General features: G+C 44.7%; 1 protein-coding gene across 1 annotated transcript; it reads left to right on the plus strand.

Moving 5' to 3' along the window:
- The first annotated feature begins 41 nt into the window (after positions 1-41).
- ACOT13 (acyl-CoA thioesterase 13) lies at positions 42-12,659 on the plus strand. Its single transcript, XM_088475864.1, has 3 exons — positions 42-450; positions 9,110-9,294; positions 12,433-12,659. The coding sequence occupies exons 1-3, from the start codon at positions 373-375 to the stop codon at positions 12,587-12,589; spliced, it is 420 nt and encodes a 139-aa protein (XP_088331990.1). The 5' UTR covers positions 42-372; the 3' UTR covers positions 12,590-12,659.
- Positions 12,660-23,852: the final 11,193 nt, after the last annotated feature.

Consider the following 23,852-nt stretch of genomic DNA (forward strand, 5'->3'; position numbering starts at 1 on the left):
AGCCGGGATGGCGGAAGTAGACGTTACTCGGTCAGTTGCGAGTGACAGAGGAGAGATATCTCTATCTCCAACCTAGAGAAGAGCCGCGCTCACCTCGCTCTGACCAGATGTCCTGACTGCGCGCGTACTGATACTTCCACCACACGAGGGTGGTGTATACGGGGTTACATGGGTAACGGACCCATGTGACTTATCAGGCCAGGGAGCGGGGCCGGTGATTGGCTAGGGCGGAGCTTGGTATGACAGGAGCCGGCCTGAAGGTGACCGCCCGCCCTCCCTCCCTCCCGCCCTCCCGGTGTGTGCAGGAGCAGCGCTGTTGTATATAGCCCGGCATCGTCTGTCATTGCAGGGTAATAACTGCTGCACACAGCCATGGGCTCCCTCTCCGCCCTGAGGATGATGATGAAATCGTTGGGAGAAGCTCGTGGATTTGATCGAGTTTTGAACAAGGTATAATGATGTATGGTACATCGCGCTGGAAGGGGAGCAGTAGCCTATACGGATCCTGTTACTGGCACCCCAGTGAGCAAATTGTGTGTATATAACGTGTAGAATATAATATTTCAGAGGTTTTGGCCAACTGCGGCATCCAGCTGCTGTGGGACTACACATCACAGCATGCCGGCATTGCTAGTCCCAGAAATGCTGGAGAACTTGTTACCTCTGCTGTATGTACTAGAGCAGCGGTGTCCAAACCCTACTTGGAGTGTCGTATTAAAAAACAACTTTGAACGGAGAGCCACAAATCTTAAAGCTCATACACACTTAAGCCGCGTATCCATTAGGCGATTTTAATGAGTGATTGAACGTTTGACATCATAATCATTCAATCGCTCATTGATCGTGCACTATAATGTTGAAAACTAACAGTGATGCACGCTCCCGCTGGTCGTTTCCAACATCAACCATCACCTGAACAAGGCGGTCATTCTGCTGATAACGACAGATTGCCCATGTTCAGGGATGAGGGAGGGTGCTTACACTGAATGACATATCGTTCAGTGTAGGCACTACAGGGGATCTGGAATGACTGTATGATTACGATGTCTTAATTGTACTGTCTTTCCATAGTCAGGTAATGGATGCACACCTTTAATGATATGCTCCATGAGCGACGTTGTTAAGTGTTTCCCCTGCATTGCCGGGCTCAATGTCGTTAACGATATTGAGCATACAGATACTGGGCGGAATTCAATTGTTTTCATCCCCTATCGCGCCCGACGGAGCTATTCTATTCTTGCTCCTGTTGGGCGCGATCAGCTGCCAAGCGCTACATTTCAGCTCGCAGCCCCTGGGGGATGAGAGCTGAAATGTGCGAAAAGTGACATGTTTGGGCGCCCAAACATCACTTTTCGCGATCGCGCCCAGCACTTTGGTCGGGGTTAGCTGATTTACCCGGCTAAACCCGACCACTTTGGGTGCGATCAGCGTGAAAAGCTGGCACAATTGAATAGCGGCCCGCGATCTGTCACTTTAGACGGGAGATGCGGGCCACGAAAACAATTGAATTCCGCCCACTGAATGATATCGTTAATCGTTCAGTGACTGCACCCTCTCTCATCCCCGTACTTGCAGAGCATGACGATATCGTTAGGTTGCCCTGCAAGTACGGGCGATGAAAGACATTAACTATCTGCAGAAGCGTTCATTGTTAACGATACCTTGCATACACACTGAGCGCGATGGATGATGCCGATATAAATATCATTCATATTGTCCAACTTATCGTCTAGTGTGTAGCCTCCAACCAATTAAGCAAGGGTTCTTTGGTGAGTAAATCTTATGTCAGAAATATTAAAATTAATAAAAATATCTTGAAATAAACTAATGATTTTAGATTTTATTAGTGTCATTACTTTGGCTGCAGTTGAGAGTCCCTGGTTTGCTATGGAGATCTATCAAGCAGTATAAAGAATGGAGAAGTTAGTTGCCCGTAGCAGCCAATTAGTTTCTACCTAGCAATTTATAGCAGGGCTCGACAAATTTTTATAAAATCTAGGAGCCATCTTAAAAGTTTAGGAGCCAGACAATCGTCCATTACCAAAATATATGAAAGCTTGTATAGACCACCACACATGCCCTTTCAGTGCCCCTCAACCTAGTAGTAAGCCCCCTGTAGTAGTGCCCCCAGTAGTAAGCCCCTTGAAATAGTGCCCCCAGTAGTAAGCCCCCTGTAATAGTGCCCCCAGTAGTAAGCCCCTTGATATAGTGCCCCCAGTAGTAAGGCCCTTGAAATAGAGCCCGCAGTAGAAAGCCCCCTGTATTAGTGCCCCCAGTAGTAAGGCCCTTGAAATAGAGCCCGCAGTAGACAGCCCACTGTATTAGTGCCCCCAGTAGTAAGCCCCTTGAAATAGTGCCCCCTGTAGTAAGCTCCCTGTATTAGTGCCCCCTGTAGTAAGCTCCCTGTATTAGTGCCCCCTGTAGTAAGCCCCCTCTAAAAACAGAATACTTACCTCAGGCCAGGATCCTGCGTCCACTGTCGTTTGCCGCTCTTCAGAACTATGGGAGAGACGTTATGGACGTCTCTCCCATAATGCCCGTGGGGGGAGCCGTACGTCGGAGCTCAGAAGTGAGCTCCGGCTGCCGTTGCGGGGAGTCGGGCGTCCGACGGTAAAATTTCAGCGCGCGCCCGGCAGGAGCTTCCCTGTGGGGGGGGCTTGGAAATCCCGGTCGCCAGGACTAAAATCTTAGTCGCCATGGCAACCTGGTTCCCGGGATTTGTAGAGCCCTGATTTATAGAATGTACTTAATGAATGCTACCTCCAAGCTGATTGGTTGCTATGGGCAACTTTTCCACGCGTCCACTTCTCCACTCTTTACATTGCTTGATACATAGACCCCTTATATATTCTCAAATGCTGTCTCTGGTCTCTATGCTTCCCCCCAGCTCCCATGATTTCTCCTCATATGCAATTCCCAATGCCTATCCTACAGATTATGGGCCTGATTCAGAGCCGGACGCTCTGACCAGAGCGCTCGCTCTGAAGCAGGGCCCTCCTACCTAACATTGGAGCGGCCTCTTGGACGCTCACATAGCTGTGGGTTACCACCCACAGCTTATGCGAGCATCCATGATGATGGTCAAGACCAACGCGACCATCGGGCTTGCGACGAGACCCTGTGGTAGGATCTCGGTGACTGCAAGCCCTGGAGTGATTTTGGCTCTATCAGAGCCAAAATCACTGCCACTGACATCACTAGTGATGTCAGTGGGGCCGGACCCAGACGGTAGGCGTTCCCATGGGAACGCCTCCATCTGGCAGCCATGCCCCCGGCACGCCCACCAAAGGGGGCGTGCTGTCACTCACCATCGACAGCACGCCCCCTTTGGTGCGAGACCCATAACGACGGCTACCCCGTCGTTATTTGGGTCCCGGCGCATTGCGCACGACGGAGCTCCCTCCGTCATGCGCACTAGGGCACCATCGACCTGCTTGCGAGCGGGTCAGAATCATGCCCTATGTCCATAATTTAACCAAACGCCTTCCTTGGTCCCTATCCTCAGATATTACCATGGTCTCTAATCTTCTTCGATCGGTTGTTGCTTCCAGTCTTTGGCTTGTGCAGCCTTGGCTGTGCCTGCATCTGGGTGGGAGTTCAGGGTTGGGCCACGGTCTAGGGGCAAGTTGCCTAGATAGGTTGCTGCTTCAGCACTGTCTGGATCTGTTTGTCTCTTGATCATGGCTTTTTTCTCTTAAGATTTATCACTGCATGGAGGTGTAGAGTAGCAACGTTAGATCGAAGATTTCAAACTGCAGTCCTGTTGATGGGCTGGATTAGAGCTGGTGGAGGGCTGTTTTTGGATGCCCCTGTTCTAGAGTAATAGTGCTAAAGATGGACATTGGCCATCGATGTCTGTTTGTTTCCAATGATCAATGTTTTGACACCGATGGCAAAATTCTGATGGTGATTTGGCAATGTTTTATTTTTTTTTTCCTATTGCTCCACCATCTTTCTCTGATTGGACCCTACTACGGTCATAATTGCCAGCCACCAATCAGTGGATTTTCATTGATGGTTTCCTGCTATCAATGGAAAGTACCAATGGTGCCATTGAAGGAGGCCATACCAGCAATGGTAAACCATTCAATATCCATCCCAAATAATACTTCAAACTGCGTTGATTATTAATTCATAGCACTGTTAAACTTCATTACTGTTCTAATGGTTTTATACCAGCCTCTCATTCAGCTGAGTCTGTCATTGTGTAGCACATCTTAAATTATAGTACTAGTATTTAGTGTAGCTTGTTCCACAGAACAATTCATCACCTTATACCCATCTTATTCTATGCTAAATGTGGGAAAGTACATAATCCACATGCATACTAGGCTATTACTCTTCTTGATCTGAAGTGTCACACAGACAAAGTTTCATTATTATTTGATGCGATTGGCCATTAACGACAAATTTTTATTAAGGAAAAAAGTAAAACCCTTGGAAATGTCAAATTTTTCATTGATCGTAGCATATGCATACTTATCGAGGTCCTCTAACAGTTTTATAGTGTTCAAAATAGAGAGATCTTGTTTATGTCTACGAGGGAAGACTCCAGTGAGTCAGAGGACTCCCTGCTGTGCCTTCTCTATTGCAGTGTTAAGGTGCGTACACACTACACGATATGCTCCCTGAACGATATCGTGTAGTGTGTCCCCGGCAGGCTGTGCTCAATGTCGTTCATGACATTGAGCACAGCTGCTGAACGATATCATTAACGATATAATTCAGCGCCGGGCTCTCTCCCCCATTCCCCAACATGCAGCAACCTGACGAGGTCGTCAGATAGTGCTGCATGTTCAGGCGATGGACAATGTCGGAAACGACCAGCGGGAGTGCGCATCGCTGGTCGTTTCCGACATAAAAGTGCACGATTACTGAGCGATTGCACGATGTCGTAATCGTGCAGTCACTCAGTAATATCGCCCAGTGTGTACCCACCATAAGACTATATGTAAGGGTGAGTAAGGCACTACGTGGAAGGTGAGGTTAGGTTTAGGCACTAATTGGAAGGGTTAGGTTCAGGCACCGGGAAGGGTTAGGGTACCTACCTACAGTGTCTGTATTCTAACCCTGTCGGGATTTTGACCACCAAGATCCCGAGCACTGACATCCCGTACCCATTCTGCTGATACTGTGCAGTTTTCAGGAGTTGTTGATCAAATATGAGTGGTTTGATTCTCTGGATCTGATAGACTTCAACTCACAGCTGTTGAGCCAGTGTTACCTAAATGCCACATATGATGCTTGCTGAAGGGCATTCGAGATCAGCTCCCAGTTTACCTTGAATAACAATTCTGGCTTTCTTCACTTGGGAATATCACTGGTAACCTCACAAATTGAAAGGTCTGTAATGGGGCATGTGGACAGAAGCAATAACCAATTTGGGTTTGATTTATTTTTCTTATTATCCCTTATTTATATGGCACCATCAAGTGTCTGCAGCACCAAACAGAGAAACAATTACATTGAAAATACCACCACTTAAATACACAAAAAAAACCCAGAAAATAAAAGTATAGACTTAACAATGAAATGAGACAATTTTGTGAGTGACAGTAAAACTCGCTCAATGACCCAGTGCCCAGGGGTGGGCAGAATGAAAGGACATTAACAACCATGAGTGGGAGAACACTGAGGACATGGGTAGTCTCTGCCTCATTTTCTGTAAAGAGTGTATGATCATTTCTGCGTTTCACCAATAAAATTGTTAGAAAACATCCACAAATGCATTCCTTCGATTATATGATCTGTCGGTCAAGATCGAAAATCTCTGCCTCAATTTCCTGATAAAGATCACTGTGTGCATTCTCCATAATCTGCCCATATTTCCTATGCTTTTGCCTGATTGCCACATTATCCTTATGGGCGTACATATGAAAATTCATTCTGAAATACACCAGGTATTTAATTTAATTTGTATAGTGTGTAGCACAGATAGCGAAACTATGATTTTGATAAAAAATCGTCCCAATTATCGGTTTGATCAAAAAATCTCATAGTGTGTAACTGTAACTTGAAAGAACAAAGTGGGGAGGGAAGAGTCGAGGGTGAAGAGAGCTGTTGACTTTAAGGAACAGGTGTGATTTAAGGGGTTGGGTATGGGTTGCCGGCAGTCGTGATCCCGGCGGTCCGAATCCCGACAGGGTTGACATACCTACCCTTGTTGGTTGGTATGCTAACCCTCCTTTTTGGTGCCTAACCCTAACCTCCCTCCCCCCCTGGTGCCTGCACCCTATCCTACCCCTCCCCCTAGTGCGTAAACCTAACCCCCGATACTTGCCTTCGGGATGCTGGCGCTCTGGAGCCAGGATCCAGACGCTGTCGGGTTTCCGTTGACAGTATATCGACTGCCGGCATCAAGTACGCCGGGATGTAGACTACATCCCAATTTTAAGGGAGTGTTTGAACCAGTGTAAGTTGGTAGACAGTCTGACAGGGCAGGGGAGTGAGATCCAGAGGAGGGGAGTAGTGTGCGCGAAATCTTGAGTGCAGGAGGGGAGAAGGAAATCAACACAGAGGCAAGATAAGAGCTGAGAGAGTGAAGGGACTGCATTTAGGTGAGGTCAGAGATGTATGAAGGAGGAGAGGTAATGAAGTGTTTTGAAACAGCAATTAGAATTGTAGTATATCTTACTGTCTCTATGTAAAAGTGATATATATATATATATGTGTGTGTGTATGTATGTTTAGTGATGATTAGGGTGACTGTGGGTGGTTCATTTCAGCGCAATGTTGAATATCTCTGAGAAGGAGTTCCCGGAGCTATTCAATTGACCACGCTGTAATGTCCGCACTAGAGGATTTCTTCTTGCACCCTCCTGAGGTGTGATCAGAAATCCAACTAGACTAGGGTAGTGAAGCTGTTTTCTAGCTTAGTGTGCTAACAGCATCGCAACCGACACTTAAGTCGCAGTAATTGTCATTCTTCAACTTCACACCGCTTAAGGCGTGGTAACTGGCATCTTCCAAACTAAGTGCAGGGTGTGGTGGGGACAATTGATTAGCTCTAGGAACTGATTCCTGGCACTATTCAAATCGTGCTGAATTGAATCGCCCAATATGTTTTCTTAGTAGGTAGATGCTTGTGTAAGTGGTGAGAGGTTTTGTTTGACCAGCCTCAGCTGTAGCTGTTACTGAAATAAAAATCATTGCTATAGTACATATGCTTCCAAGCCCTTTGAAGGACCCTCTGATTGATAGTGAGGAGTCAGAATTTAGAACTCTCTTATTGATGTTCGCAATTAGGGCCTGATTCAGACCCGTTCGCGAGCGCACATTGCTCGCAAGAGGGTCAATGGTCGGGCAGTGCGCACGCACACAAGTCCCGGAGCGAGTGAGAACTTCACTCGCTCGGGGCTCGCAGCAATACGGGGCAGCTGTCGATGTTGATCGACAGCTCGGCCCGTTTTGTAGGCGGGTCGGGGGGGGTGGCTGCACAAACTGAGGCGTTCCCGAAGGAACGCCTGCCGTTTGTGGGCGGCCCTACTGACATCACATGTAATGTCAGTAGTGAACTTCCTGCTCTATTAGAGCAGGAAGTTCACTGGGGCTTGCGGTGGACGAGACTCTACCACAAGGGTCTCGTTGCAAGCCCGATGGTCGCGACCATCGCCAGGCCACCCGCACAAGCTGTGGGTGGTTACCCACAGCTCTGCGAGCGGCCTGGAGGTGGATTTTTTTTTTTTTTAAATCCGCCCTGATTCAGAGCGTGCTCTCGCAAATAGCGAGCGCCTCTGAATCAGGACCTTAGAACGATTTTGAGCAGTACAGAATAAACAGTCTCTGGGTATGTGGTTTCATAGAACTGAAAACAGACTGAAACATCAGCGTTACCGAAGTTCCTCTCACTCCTGGCATGCCAACCACCATCTCCAAAATATAGATTGGGATAAACTCCACTAAGACTTCAATGCACTTTGCCATGCTACTAATCCGGACATAAAAACAGTGATGGAGTTGTGGATTTTAGATTACCATATAAATGCGATCCGCCCTGGCTTTGAACCAGAGCAATATCATCTCGCCACAGCCATCTGCATCTCCTAACAACCTATGCCATGTCACCACTGCCCCCTGCATCTCACAGCAGCTTCCTGCTTCTTACTCCTGCTCCCTGCATTTCACCACAGCCCCTTGCATCTAAGCACAGGCCTCTGCTTTCCACTCCTGCTTCTTCCCATAGTCACCTGTATCTCACCACAAAACCCTGCTTCTCAATCCTGCGTTTGACCAGTGTCACCACAAACCCACTGCTGCTGCCTCTCAGCTGGCTGGGGTCCGGTCACTGGGATGTGCTGGGAAGGGCAGGATCATCATGGATCAGAATTTATATTGTAGCTACCATAAGCATTGTCAGCAGCATGTCCCCGGGACTGGGGCACTTGTGCATATTTCCACAGTCTCCATGCACACCTCTCCCCAACTGCAGAACATGGTGATGAGCAATGTCCTCTTTGCACAATGTACTCTATATTTCCTGGGCTTCCTCGTCATGGTGCCCCTGTCCGAGAACAGCACCGACTTCCAATGTCTGCCACCATCGGATGGAAATCATTTGATGGTTTTCCGATGGTTGTTTGTTTTTATTAAATTCCTGATAGCTATGCTTCCCCTGGCTACTGTGTCTGCATCAGGGCATCTTTATGGCTTCGTTGGAGGCTGTCTTTCACACTATGTCTGCCTCAGACATGACCCTGCTCAGTCCCTGACTCCCTCCCCTCTCTAGGCTGCTGCTAAGCAACAGGGCACATTGCTATTTCTTGCTCAATTTCAGATGCTATTTTTCCTGTTTCAGCACCACGGTCAGCTCCTATACAGCAGCTTGATGCAAGATCATTTTCTGTGACTTGTTTCACTAAAATTGTGACTTCTCTGCTCTCTTTAGTCACAAATGAATGGTTCATACACCTAAACCTTCCTCTGCCAATGCTGTATAGAATAGTGAAAACCCCATCAAAATCCATCCACTTTTTCAAGAGATTAGCTAGAATGAACAGGCAGACTGAAATCTGAGTCACAGGAAGTTTTTTGTAAATTTATGGTCCCGAGGTGTTGGGGCCACATCTCATGGAAATAAAATGACAATGTAAATGTTATGATTTTTTTTCAGTTACAACTTGTATCTGCAAGTCCTGGCAAGATTATTTGTGAACTGAAAGTTGATGAAGATCACGCAAACCATGGAGGTACATTACACGGAGGCCTCACTGCTACCTTGGTTGATATGGTGTCCACAGTTGCTCTAATGAATACAGAGAGAGGCGCTCCAGGAGTTAGCGTGGACATGAATATTACGTAAGTATATTTTTCATGTTCTAATCCTACATTTATGTGGGGACAAGCAATGGTCAGTTGGTTTTGGAGATACGCTCTGTAAACAGCCACTCTTCTATCATGCTATGCATTGGAGTATCTATAATGGGTGCAGGGAGTGCGGTGCACATGGGCCCACACCGCATACCCTGCACCCATATTATATTATACTTGCCTTTCCAGAGTCCCTTGTCGGCTGGCTCTGCAGACAAAAATCCCTGGGATAATTGAGCGGCGACTATTGCACATGCACTATAGAGAAGTCTCTGGGAACATAATGCAGGCGCCATGTTTCCAGAGACCTGCGCATGCGCAGTAAACTCGGGCGTAAAGCCGGAATCTACTGTGCCTTCGGAGAGGACAGACCCCGTCCTTTCTTAAACCACCCCTGATGCTATGGCATATAATTGTACAATATAACATTTAAATAGCTGTGGTGCTATACAGTTACCCATATTTATGTGGAAAAAAAACATACAATATGCTAAAATATTGATTGGTGTTTGTAGGTCATTGGAACACTAAGGTTCATCATGTGGACCCACCTTAAATATCATAGCTACCTATTATTGATTGCCAATCAACAGCATGTTATGTGTTAGCTCCAGGTAGGCTTCTGTTGTATATTTTATCAGCAAATATCAGTATGCCCACTTTTTTACTCTGGATCTTTTCTGTGTCATTGTTTAGCCAACTTTTTTTGCTTTTTAAATTACTGCAGCTTGCAACTACTACATGTCTGCACCATGGTGACATTAAATATTGCACCACTACAACAAAATAATTAACAAAAACTATGTTACATTTAAAATTCAACCGGTCAAACCATTAAACTACTGAAAAGAGTGGGGGTGTGGATAGTGTTGCCCAATAGCTTGGGGAAGAAGGGGGAATGTATACAGAACGCACTAGACTACATTATCCACTTCCTCACGTTTTTTAGTAGTTTGCTAGTTTTGACTGTAATATAATTATTCACAATAAATATGCAATTGATAGAAAGCACACAACTACAGGTATTGTTGATTATTACATTGTTATTACACACCTGATAGATACACAGCTCTTACCAATATCTCACACTAAATCACACTACACCGTTCACAGTGGAGATGTCTTTTGATTTCTGGGCCTGATTCAGAGCCGGACGCCCTGACAAGAGCGCTCGCTCTGAATCAGGGCCCTCCTACCTAAAATTGGAGCGGCCTCCTGGCCGTTCGCATAGCTGTGGGTGACCACCCACAGCTTATGCGAGCGGCCAAAAAGATGGTCGCGATGGTCAAGACCATCGTGACCATCAGGGTTGCGACGAGACCCTGCGGTAGGGTCTCGCTGCCGCAAGCCCAGGAGTGCTTTTGGCTCTATGGGAACGCCTCCGTCTGGGCAGCAACGCTCCCGTCACGCCCACCAAAGGGGGCGTGCTGTCACTCACCATCGACAGCACGCCCCCTTTGGTGCGAAACCCATAGCGACGGCTTGGCCGTCGCTATGCGGGTCTCGCACATGCGCACGACGGAGCTCCCTCCGTCATGCGCACTAGGGCACCATCGACCCGCTTGCGAGCGCTCGCGAGTGGGTCTGAATCAGGCCCTCTGAGCGCTAGAGTTATTGGTTTCACATGCATACACCTATTTCTGTGCTAGGGGCGGTTTAAAAGAGAAGGGGGTTCATGCTGTCTCCGCGTGGGCCTCCCCCTCTCTCGCCGGTATATATTCTCGAGTAGACTGGCATTGTGCAGGAGTCTGCTGCACATATGCATATCTCCGGGAATGTGTCAGTATAATTTTCCCAGTGATTTCTGCAGAGCTGACAGAGGTAAGTATTGTGAACAGGCACAGGGTGTGCAGTGTTGGCTCCCATAGCCCCAAGGGAGTTTGTGAGCTAAATCATCTAGAGATCTTAGTGAGTCATTACTTACACTTTAGAATTGGATGTTTACGCCGTGTGTGTGTGTGTGTGTGTGTGTATATATAAATTTTTTTCATAAAACACGTAAGGTAATGCTTCGAAAACAAGCAATATGCAGTATAATCACGGTTCGGTTTACAATAGATTGATTTTTTTTTCTCTGCCCACTATCTGTAAAAACAACCTATATTTATTCAAACACTGCAGAAAGCGGCAATAGGCAAAAATGGAAAGGGGATGACCACTGGATAAAAGATTCAGTGCTCAAATTCCAATACAATGGAACATGACGGCACATTGTTTTGAATTGACTTCCCTCCCTAGAATATTTACTCATATTAGTCAAATATCCTACTCCAAAACACTGCCATACAGTAAATGATGGTCATTAGATCACTAACTATAGTCAAGACAGTGTACTGAAGTGGCACAGTACACTCAGTAAAGATAGTGTATTCATCAGAGTACTCATAACAGTTCTGCAGTGAATGTAGTACTTGTGAGCATGAGGGAGATGTATCAAACTTTGATGAAGAAGTTCCCGTAGCAACCAATGTGCTTCTAGCTATCATTTTATAGATTGTACTACATAAATGATAGATAAAAGCTGATTGGTTACTTTGGGCAACTTCTCCATCTGTCCTCTTTAGGTTGATACATCTCCCTGTAAGTACTGTTAAGGAGATGCGTTATCCCTCCTGCTCAGGAAAGAAAATCTCAGTGCTCTCAAACATCATGCGTCAGATACTCCTGCTGGCTGGCTGCCGCAGCGGTCTCATCAGCTTACTGATACACAACTTTCTGTGTTACAATGCTGTGTATTAATACCAAACTGTCAATTCCCCTATAACAAAAATTGCCACATTTTTTTTTTTTTTTTTGTATGGCCCAGTGTTCTCCTCCTTAAGACCCCCATACATCAGTGACAGATTGTCACGATTACCTGATACCCCGACCCTGGCGTCTGGGGATCTGTGAAATCCAACATGTTGAATTTCCCTGATTTGCCGATCCTGGCCACAAAACGATTTATAACATGCAGACTTTCCCTGATTTCCCCAACGGCGTTGAGGGATCTGGGAATTACAGTGCAGATGTATGGGCCCTTTACTCCTGCCTTTTTTTTTTCTCTCTGTAACCTTTCCCCCTAATTAATTTCCTTTTTATATACATGTTGTTGCCATTTAATCTGTATTTTTTCTGCTTTTAAAGGTACATGAATGCTGCTAAAATAGGTGAATCAATACTCATTACTGCTCAAGTTTTGAAGCAAGGAAGAACTTTGGCCTTTGCAACAGTAGATTTGGTCAATAAGGAGACAGGGAAACTTGTAGCACAAGGAAGACACACAAAACATCTTGGAAATTAATGTTTCATAGAGTTGTAATTTTCTGTTCAACAGGAGGATGTTTTCACTATTAAATACTTACTGAAATTGTGCTTACTTTGAACTCTTACTTACTACAATATTTTACGGTTTTGTTTTTTGACTCCCTAGTCTGAAATATGTATTGTTCAAACTGCATCGCTTATTAAAACACGCAAACAAGTATTCTACCAATTTTCATTATATTTTCTCCATAGGGAACATTTATATATCGGTGGATGCTGAAGAAAGTATAGTGTTGTGTGTTACCATGTGTACGCTATCTCAGTACACTTTTCCTGGATAATCTCGTCAATCACCCACTCACTTTTCACACTTACTTAGAAGACACACTACTTTAAATAACCTAAAATCCTGAGTTTCTCTGTACAGAAATTACTGCATCAAGGTGGTATAAGACCCATAATCACAATGCGGATATATGCTTATGAAATAGAATCTTTACTTATACAATAGTGTTATCTTTGCTAAGATCATCTTACACTCCGAATATATACTAGAATAATATAGATGATGCAACCTTATTTGTGTAGGTATATTAAGTTATATTTCTGACTGATTCCTAGCTCCATTTTATGTATACAATTCCCTTGTACAGACCTTGGATCTTCACAATATTATGCAGAAATCTAATTACTGCAAATTGACTCATATTTTTCTCTTGTAATAATTTTAGTACAGTACTCCTGCTCCCATAATATGCAACAAATTTGTGCACAGTACAACTCCATTACTTAATAATAACAAACTAATAGGCACACCACAAATACTGCTGTTCCCATAACTGCACACAGTATAAGAAATGTTATATAGATACCTCAATATCTCGATCACTGTATTCCCGCATAGCACACTTCTCAATTTATACGTCACATGACCTCAATATCAATGTGCCAATCATCACTGTCCCCATCTGTTAATACCAGTCATTCTCATCATAGTAATATACAATACCTGTGTATCCTGTGGTTGACATGGATATATAAATGAAGAGGGTGTGTTCCCAGACAAAGGGCTATATTTACTAAGTGGCAACTTTTCAAAGCCGCTGCAAGACTTTAAAGTATAATAATATTAAATGCAAAACACTCCTAGTTTGGCTATTACTAGAATTACTGCTGCTTAGTAAATATACTCCAAAGTGAGGTGGATTTGGAAAAGAGAGTCTTTGATCCTGATTATTCTTTTTTGCCACTTGCCCTTACATCTTCTTGAACGTAGACTTGGTTCTGTTCGCCTCTGCCTGGACATTTGGATATGGCTTCTTATTGCATGTATAGGGTTTGACATTTTTGCTCGGTGTGCACAGCTCACTGTTTTACCTACTCAGACCCGGACTAGTATAATTCAGTTACTGACCTACTGGCTTCTAGTTTACCTGCACCTTACTAGAATAAGGCTCTACTACTGCATGTTCAGTGTTTGATATCACAGAGTAGACCAGTCTTAGAGTGGGATAATAAGAGAACAGATGCTGCATCACCATCTGTGGGATCAAATGAAACGAAGTGGGCAGAGGGCGTAGAAAAGGAATTGAGCAGGTGTTGCCCTGGGAAGATTAGACCATTTCATATTGCATCTTGTCTTAGAAGATAATCATAACCAGCAATGGTCTTGAGAGGGTAGGTGGGGTGTATGGTGAAGAAGACATTAAATGGATTGAAGAGGCTGTCATTATTATGACAGAAGAGGTTAGGAAATGAAAACGTGTTCACTCCCAACTGAGGAGTACTTGTGAAGTCACAAATACCCCTTTCACACTGCCATAAAATAACCCGGGTTACTGCACATGAATGCGCAGCAACCCGGGTTACTGCACAGTGTGAAAGGTCCCAACCTGGGTAACTAGCAGGGTTGAACTTGAGTTTAACCCGGCTTGTGATGCGGGGTGAACGGGTGACCAGGGTCCTGTTCACGGCATAGGGAGAGCCAGCGCTTCGAGATGATCTCCAAGCGATGGCGGTGATGTCATCGACCTGCCAATATTGCCGGGTCAGGCCGCCAGTCTGAAAGGGGTCTCAGACCCGCACCCGGGATGGACTCGTGTACAAATCCCAGGTACAACCCGCTATTTGTGATCTGAAAGGGGTATAAGTGCAAGTAATTTAGAGTTTATGCTGATGGCTTAAAAAAAAAAAAAAAAAGAACAGAAGGGGATTTGTGCCGACATACAAAGAAATAGATGGGGACCTAGTGTCTTTCCGTTTAATGTTTGTTAAAAAGAGAGAATCCCTGTCTTCTCACAATCAGCCATGTTAATGTGTGTTTGTGTCCCTTTTCTTATTTAACATTGTTTCGAGCACATAGGAGACAAAGAAAATGAAACAAAATAATGCACACATTATGTGACAAAATATACAGTATAATAATGAAAGTTGGATTCTGCTCACCTGGAGCCTTTAGACAAAACAGCATTTAAAGGGCTTGATTCTGAGTTGGGAGCAAAGGAAGAAAAAAAATCAAGAAACTTTGCACCTTGGCAAAGGGAGAGAGTGCATATTGCTCAAAGTAAACATAGTAATCTCTGTGTCTTTGGTGGGATGAAATGTGCAGGAAAATATTTATATTCTAAAGGGGGGTATCCACTTAGCGATTTTTAATTCCATATGTGTTCTTTCATAGTTTTGATTTCTTCAGTATTAATCTACTGTGTTGAAAATAATTTAAATAAACAAAAACCATTGAATGAGAAGATGTGTCCAAACTTTTGACTGGTACTGTACATTCATTCCCTATAATTTATGTAGTTTCACTGTGACTAATCCAGAGTATCCTAAAGAGATATACGTGGTAACATTGTTGCTAATGTCCACCTTGTTGGTAATTAAATAGCTCAGAGACTCAGACACATTCGCTTGTCTCTTAGTGAAGTAAGATTGCACACTGTCACCCCACTATTTCACATAATGGTTGCATTACATTAACATGGGGGTTAGGATCAGAGCACACACAGCAGGCATGCCGACACGCGTTTCGCTGTCTTAGGCTTTTTCAAGGCAAGCCGATTGCCTCTACTTTGGAAATATCTATATATATCTATATATATATATATAAATAAAAGAAGATTTATGCTAAGGTATTGGATTAGGGATCTCAAATAATAATACACCCATGAAAGAACACTCAAATTAGATGATATGATTTAATAAAAACTACAGAAATATGTAACACCAAAGTACAATATGATTAATATATTAAATGAAGATATGGAGATGTACATTTATATATTGCTGACCTATCATTTAAGAAATATCCCCCTTAAAGAGTAATGTAGAGGACCAATATAGGTACCCACCGTCAGCAAGTGTAACAGTGAAAAATAATTATAAATCTGTAAATGGCAATATACAAATATAATATACCAATGAACAACTGTTAATAATAATATCTAATGACATATTTACCATGGGGAAGGAGTCCTGGAACTTGTGGAGGAGCAGTGAGTTCTATCCAGAACAGATATTAACCTGATATAGTAAATACCAAATATGATATCAGCAGTATCTATAGTTATTTTATAACTATTAATCTCCTTTCCATTAATAATAACATTTCTAATCTAGTCACTGTATATTTCAAGATTAATATGAATAAGATACAATAAACCTTCACAATTTGTCTGACGTGCACCACACCTTTTTTAATTCACCTCACTATTTTTTTGAGATTTTTTTCACTATCACATTAAATATGTATCACAAAGAAATTAAAATAATTTTTCCCTTTCACTTAGTATTTTTTCACTTATATTAGTACACACTGTACACTCACAATCGTAATTAGATTTTTAGTTACTATTATAATTCCTTTAAATATTCACATATAACACACATTATCACATTTCATATTATCCAACCTTTAAGATATACTAAGAAATCTCTGATTGTATAATCAAGAAAATTCATAATGAATTATAATAATTATAATCTGCCACTGGTAACTCACACTATAATATTAACCTCCAACTATACAGTATATTATAGGGAAGAACAATTAAATCTTACATCCCGTAATATTTATGTAATTACATTATATCGTGCTTTTAGCATAGAATAATATTTATAAAGAATTATATGATCAAATTAAACTCATTTATTATGATGTGTAGATAACAGTTAAAAAGTTTATGACAATAATAGTGCAAATATATATCTCTATATCAATAAAATCTTAAATATGTTCCTTATTTATTTATTTATTACCAGTTATTTATATAGCGCACACATATTCTGCAGCGCTTTACAGAGAGAATATTTGGCCATTCACATCTGTCCCTGCCCCAGTGGAGCTTACAATCTATATTCCCTAACACATGCTCACACACATACACACTTATGGTCAATTTTGAGGGGAGCCAATTAACCTACCAGTATATTTTTGGAGTGTGGGAGGAAACCGGAGTACCCAGAGGAAACCCACGCAAGCACAGGGAGAATATACAAACTCCACACAGTTAGGGCCATGGTGGGATTGAACCCATGACCTCATTGCTGTGAGGCAGTAACGCTAACCATTACACCATCTGTGCTGCCTATCTGATCCATATCAATTATATACTAGGATTGGTTCAATGATTTAAATAGGATCGATGTAAATTTCACTCACTGCTACTTAGTATGCCAGATACAAGCAGTATGAATAAGACTGCAATCCGATTGGTTAAAACGAACACACCCTCTATCTGAGTCCATGAGATCATACAACTCATTGGAGGATACACGGTGCTCTAATCAGTAGAGAGAAAGGACCTTTATTGGTCCCGACGATCATGTGACTGAAAGACGGAACCTGATTGGCCCTTCAGAATGAATATAGTCCGGGGAAGTAGAGGCAATCGGCTTGCTTTGAAAAAGCCTAAGACAACGAAACGCGCATCGGCACACCTGCTGTGTGCGCTCTGGAGCTCATTCAGTCCCGATCGCAAGAAGCATTCACTCACACCCTGCGTATGCAAATCCAGCGCACTTAGTGTATGCAGACACCCATCAGCCATTCTTAAGACGCCCACTTGTGCATGTTATCTTCTGGAAGTGCATGAAAACATTGGTACATAGAGCACCATCGAGATGCGATCGCAGCGCTTGAGGTTGACTATACCCTGCCACAAGCACTGCGATCACTTGAGATTGTAATCCCACCAAGTGACGTGTACTATGATGCTGCCTATTAATTATGCAAGCGTCTGTAACGACACTTAGGCACACCTGTGTTCGCACCTCCACTCCCCTGTTTCTAGTGGTCTGCCCCTGTCACCACCCACAAATGGCTTCTCCTGTCACTCACTCTGCTGGACAGTCTATGCGCAGCAAGCGAACACATCCTGATCTCTCGCACTGGTTTGCGTATGCACATTGTGATGCAGATTGTAAATATCGGCCAGCTACGAGCGTTCGCATCATAGAGAGCTACTCTGATCCTAACCCCCATGTTAATGTAATGCAACTATTATGTGAAATAGCGGGGTGACAGTGTGCAGTATTACTTCACTTAAGAGACAAGCGAATGTGTCTGATTCTCTGAGCTATTTAATTACCAACATGGTGGACATTAGCAACAATGTTACAACATATATATCTCTTTATGATGCTCAGCTGGATTAGTCACAGCAAAACTACATGTTATAGGGAATGAAAATATGTGACACAAACCCAGAGGATTGAATGATTAATATCACTTAAAATCCGGAATATATTAAGATCTTAAAATATATTAAGAAGTCTTTATCAGATAACCTGCCTTAATAAATAAAGGAATAAAATATATGCATATGCAAAAATTTCAAAGGTTGAAATAAAGCCAATTCCCCTTCTCACATGCTGTCTATAGCACAGAGCTCAATTATATATATATATATATATATATATATTAAATCAATCTAAAAGAAATAGACACACAGCAGGGTTTCTTTCTTTTAATCTTTATTGACGCAATTTCAAACTTATTCATATTTATTCTCTTTCAATTGTTTTTACCATTATTTTGCTGAAGTGTGCTCCAAAAGGGGCATTTTAATGCATATCGAATAAAGAAGAATCTTTTTAACACAAACAAAACCTCTCTCTTGTTGTATATTTAGTTGATGTAATCTCCAAGCACCCACAATGCACACATCATGGCTACTTTGCAGGATGCAGAAGTAAGGGAGCTGCTAGCAATAAGGGGACAGGAGGAGACACGCACACAAATGACATAAGCACTGTCCAGGATACAAACAGTCTATAGAAATTTTGCACAAATTCTGACTGTCAGGGGGGTGAAGCCTTCACTGCAGCAGGTGGTCAACAAGCTAAAGGCACTACACAAACAATTCAGCAAGCTGCATGACCACAACCAGAAGAGAAGTGACGTTGGAAGTTATGAATCATGACTTATGTAATAGTGTCTTTGTCAAATCGGCGCTGGCATTCCCATATCCTCCTCCAGCTGTGACAGTAGTCACCTGAAAACATCCAAAGTACTCCGGCCCACAACCAATGTAGCCTGCCCTCTCCACACATTGTGCTTGATGACCTGGCTGAGATCAACAAAATGGAATTCTCCGTAAATAAATACCAGTTTGAATTTAGACAAGGTTTTTCGTTTTTTATTTAGTCTTAAGGCGGGTGTCCACTTGCCGAATAAAATGAGCGGTTGAATGATATCGTTATCGTTCAATCGCTCATTAATCGTGCACAAATCTGGCATGAAAATGTTGGAAACGACCAGCAATGCACACTCCTGCTGGTCATTTCTGACATCAATCATTGCCTGAACAATGTGCCGATAACGACAGATTGACCATGTTCAGGGATGAGGGAGGGTGCCTACACTGAATGATTGATAGTTCAGTGTAGGCACTGCAGGGGAAGAGGAACGACTGTACGATTACAATGCTGTAATCGTACTGTCGTTCCACTATCTGCTAGTGGATACGCACCATTAGTCGCTTATTTAAAATTGTTGCTGGTTTAATTAAAGTCACATTTTAGTCTCTTTTTTATTTGCTTTGTTTTAGTCCAGACTTTGTCAGTGGACCTCAGTTTTCATTTACTATAAGTCTAATTTTAGTCAATATTTTAGTTATAACTTTTGCAAACAGTTTAATGATACTGTAATGGATTTTACTGAAGAACTTTTCTCTAAAATTCCCTGGAGAACTTGAAGTCAGCATACCTTTAACTATGTGTTTAGCAGGGGCGTTTTAAGAGAGGAGGGGGCCATGTGCAGTCTCTGTCCGTGGCCCCTCCTCTCTCCGGCGGCCAGTAGCGCACTGAGCGCAGCGCCGCAGCAGTAGACTTTGGGCACTAGTCTGCACCCAGAGTCTACTGCAGATGCACAGGTCAATTTCTCTACTGCGCATGTGCAAAACATCGGGCGAATGGCAATGGCGGCCATCTCCAGGCGATTTATACAGCGCTGATAGCGCCAGCGTGGGAGAGGTAAGTATTAAAAATATGGGTGGAGCAAACAGACACAATGTTATTATTTTAGTATAGATCACAGGTTCTCAAACTCGGTCCTCAGGACCCCAAACAGTGCATGTTTTCCAGGTCTCTTCACAGAATCACAAGTGAAATAATTAGCACCGCCTGTGGATCTTTTAAAGTGTGTCAGTGAGTAATGACTACACCTGTGCACCTACTGGGTGATATGGAAAACATGACCTGTGTGGGCTCCTTAGGACGGAGTTTGAGAACCACTGGATAGATGTTGCCTTTGTTTAAAGTTCATGTTCCTGCACATTCCACTCAAGCAGAAACTGCTCTATGTAAAATACAACAATCTGCAACTACATCAGGCATCAGCTTTATGTCAATATAATTTCTCGTTAGTAAACAACTCCAACGTCCTTTCAGTCGTCTAAAGGCGTTTTGTACAACCATCCTGGCAGAACTAAGGATCTGGGTGAAGCGAAAAAGTACAGCTGAAAGCTGAAGTTGCTGGGTTTAGCCCTTCATTAACCATCACCTCAATGGGTAAGCAGCATCGTCAGTACGAGAAGCAGGGGTAAATTGGGCCGCCGGGAAAGCAGGAAAGTTCCCGCTGGGCCGGTCCCATGGACCCCTCTGCTATTCTGGCCGACACTGCTGGACGCTCGCAAGCGGGTTGCGCATGGGACGGGACGGGAGCTCCGTCGTGCGCATGCGCGAGACCCGGATAGCGACGGGCTCTCCGTCGCTCCGGGTCTCGCACCAAAGGGGGCGTGCTGTCAATGTTGATTGACAGCACGCCCCCTTTGGTGGGCGTGGCTGCCCGATGGAGGCGTTCCCATGGGAACGCCTACCATCTGAAGCCGGCCCCACTGACATCACTAGTGATGTCAGTGGGAGTGATTTTGGCTCTGATAGAGCCAAAATCACTCCAGGGCTTGCGGCAGCGAGACCCTACCGCAGGGTCTTCGTCGCAAGCCCGATGGTCGCGATGGCCTTGACCATCGCGACCATCATCATGGACGCTCACATAAGCTGTGGGTGGTCACCCACAGCTATGCGAGCGTCCAGGAGGACGCTCCATTTTCATGGAGGAGGGCCCTGATTCAGAGCGAGCGCTCTGGTCAGAGCGTTCGGCTCTGAATCAGGCCCAGAGTTGCAGCGCGAATTTAGGCCTTGATTCAGAGCCGGACGCTCTGACCAGAGCGCTCGCTCTGAATCAGGGCCCACCTCCATAAATATGGAGCGTCCTCCTGGACGCTCGTATAGCTGTGGGTCACCACCCACAGCCTATACGAGCGTGCAGGATGATGGTCGCGATGGTCTTGACCATCGCCAGTGCGAGCAGAAGCCTGCGGTTGAGTTTCTCAACCGCAAGGCCAGGAGTGATTTTGGCTCTATCAGAGCCAAAATCACTCCCACTGACATCACTAGTGATGTCAGTGGGGCCGGCTTCTGACGGTAGGCGTTCCCTTGGGAACGCCTCCGTCTGGCAGGCATGCCCACCAAAGGGGAGTCCTTCGCTCGTCGCGTCTCGCGCATGCGCACGACGGAGCTCCCTCCGTCGTGCGCATGCGCAGTGCACACCATCGACCCACTTGCGAGCGGACAGCCGCCGGCGAGTGGGTCTGAATCAGGCCCTTAGACCATACTTGCCTACTTTCAGAGAGAGCCGTCAGGCTTCCACGGCAGGGGGGGGGGGGGCGTGTTGCACCTGATAGGGGCCATGGGGCCTGATTCAGAGCCGCTCGTAAGCGGCCGCTCGTTCGTTCCGAGCGATGTTTGCACAACTGAGCATGCGCGAACCAGTCAGTGCGGCCGAAAATCGTTTGTTCGCTAAATAGCGAATGCCTGCTATTTTGAGTGACAGGAGGAGGCGTATGTGGGTGGTAACAGGGGAAGGTGCTTGAAAACGGGGAGTGGAGATCCGAACGCAGGCGTGCTTAAAGGTCAAAACGGGCGTTTTATGGGTGTGCATAATTAATACAGCAACGTCATTGACCACGTCACTGGGTTATTTTATAGACAGAACTGCTCGCAAGATTGCGGTAGGAAAAACCAACCACAAGAATAGCGAGCAGTTCATACGCTGGTCGATGTACTCGATTAATCTAATAAATAGCGGACATGACGTAGGATGCGAGCGGCCAGGGGGCGTAGTTTTCAAAAAAACGACCGCATGTTTTGTACGCTCGTTCAGACCTAGAGGCGTGAACAGACCGCAAAGAGCGAACGGTTCATTTGAATAGCCACCCCTTTTTTCTGAATGAGCGAGCGCAAATAGCGTCCGGCTCTGAATGAGGTCCATGGTGCGGTGATGATGCTCCATTGGGCAGAGCATGGGTGTGACAGCGCTAGTCATTGTGGCCCAGCATACTCTTTACAATGCCAAAATTAACAACATTGTGAAGCAGGGGACTGGGCCATGCGATGATATGATTCAGCGCTGTATAACCGGGGCGCCGAATCACATCACCGGGGCGCTGCGGGGGGTTTCTAATGTAACTGTGTGGAGGGCGGATAGGTCAGCGGCCGCCAGGAGGCTTGCCTGCCTTTCCGGGGGGCCGGGAGCGGTACACGATTTTTGGGAGACTCCCAGCCGAATCGAGAGGGTAGGCAAGTATGATTTAGACATATGCACCAACAAGTGTATTAGAAATGTATTGGGTGTTCCTGGGCGGTTACAGGGGGTTGGCTATAGAGATGATGAATTGCTCACATTGGAGGCCATACACAGATGGATGAACATCACCTAGCATAGGGCTGGGGAAAGTTTAAATGGTGCGACTGATGGTGGCATCTAAAGATGCACAAAGCATGATTGCAGGGTCTGTAGACACTGTCAGTGGGCATCTCAGTTCTTGCATATATGAAAGTACAGCTGTACACCAGGGAAGGGCATTGTAGCGTCATTAGCATAAAGTCGCAGACGCAACTGCAGCAAAAGATGCAAGGAAGGCTGCAACTGTATCCAACTCAGAATCAGGTCCTATGAGGAGGAATCCCGCCTCCCCCCCTCAACAGACCCAACCTCTTTAACAGAGCCTGCCTCCAATAGGGCTGCTACTATAAATTTCCCAGGCTAGTTTTCCATCCCAATTCACCCCTGATCATAGCAATAAAAATAGAAGAGCACAACTTAAAGTCCTGTCACATTAAGTGAATGGGGAAAAGTTGTACTAAGAAGACAAAACTCTACCCGTATAATGCATCCACAATGCACGTTTATTCTTCAGTACACTGACTGGCACACATCTATCAGCACTGCTCCCTACACAGCAGATGTGCTACGGTGTCTCACTCTTACACGCCAGCTCCCTTGCTCTTGCAATGCAGCACAATGCTGTGTACACTGTGCAGCAGATGGTATGCAAATTGCAGTACCTGCATATGAGCATGTCCTGAGAGTATAGGATTCCAGAGCCTGATCTGCAGCAGCTGCCTGCAACCTACCCCTAATGCAAACCAAGATTCTGGAGAGTGAGACCCGGCTATAGGCACCCAGAAGTGCCCGCTAGCCAGCACAGATGTAAGCTTCCGGGTTGCGTTCCACAGTGGAGCGCAAATCCCGGAAGCATGGCCGCCTGTCCGGACGGGCAAGCAGTGTGAATGGGAACGGCCCAGGGGGAACTTTCCCACTTTCCCGGTGGCTCAATCTGCCCCTGCTATGATCAGTAGTTTTTAATAGTCTTAATAGAAAAAAAAAATACAAAGCACAGCAATATGAATGTTAGTTTTGCCACTACAAAATGTGGCAGCAATGCTGGTCAAGGGTATAGCATATAATTCTCTGAGTCAGCATCAATGGACAGTCCCTCTTAAGAGGAACAAAATGG

This window comes from Taudactylus pleione, unplaced genomic scaffold (assembly GCF_031769625.1).
Source record: "Taudactylus pleione unplaced genomic scaffold, aTauple2 ptg000179l, whole genome shotgun sequence".
In the NCBI taxonomy this organism is placed as follows: domain Eukaryota; kingdom Metazoa; phylum Chordata; class Amphibia; order Anura; family Myobatrachidae; genus Taudactylus; species Taudactylus pleione.

Excerpts from the sequence above, each read along its gene's own strand:
- ACOT13 (XM_088475864.1), top strand. The coding sequence starts at position 373 with ATGGGCTCCCTCTCCGCCCTGAGGATGATGATGAAATCGTTGGGAGAA. Across the intron at positions 451-9,109 it reads TTGATCGAGTTTTGAACAAG|TTACAACTTGTATCTGCAAG; the intron begins GTATAATGATGT and ends ATTTTTTTTCAG. Across the intron at positions 9,295-12,432 it reads AGCGTGGACATGAATATTAC|GTACATGAATGCTGCTAAAA; the intron begins GTAAGTATATTT and ends CTGCTTTTAAAG.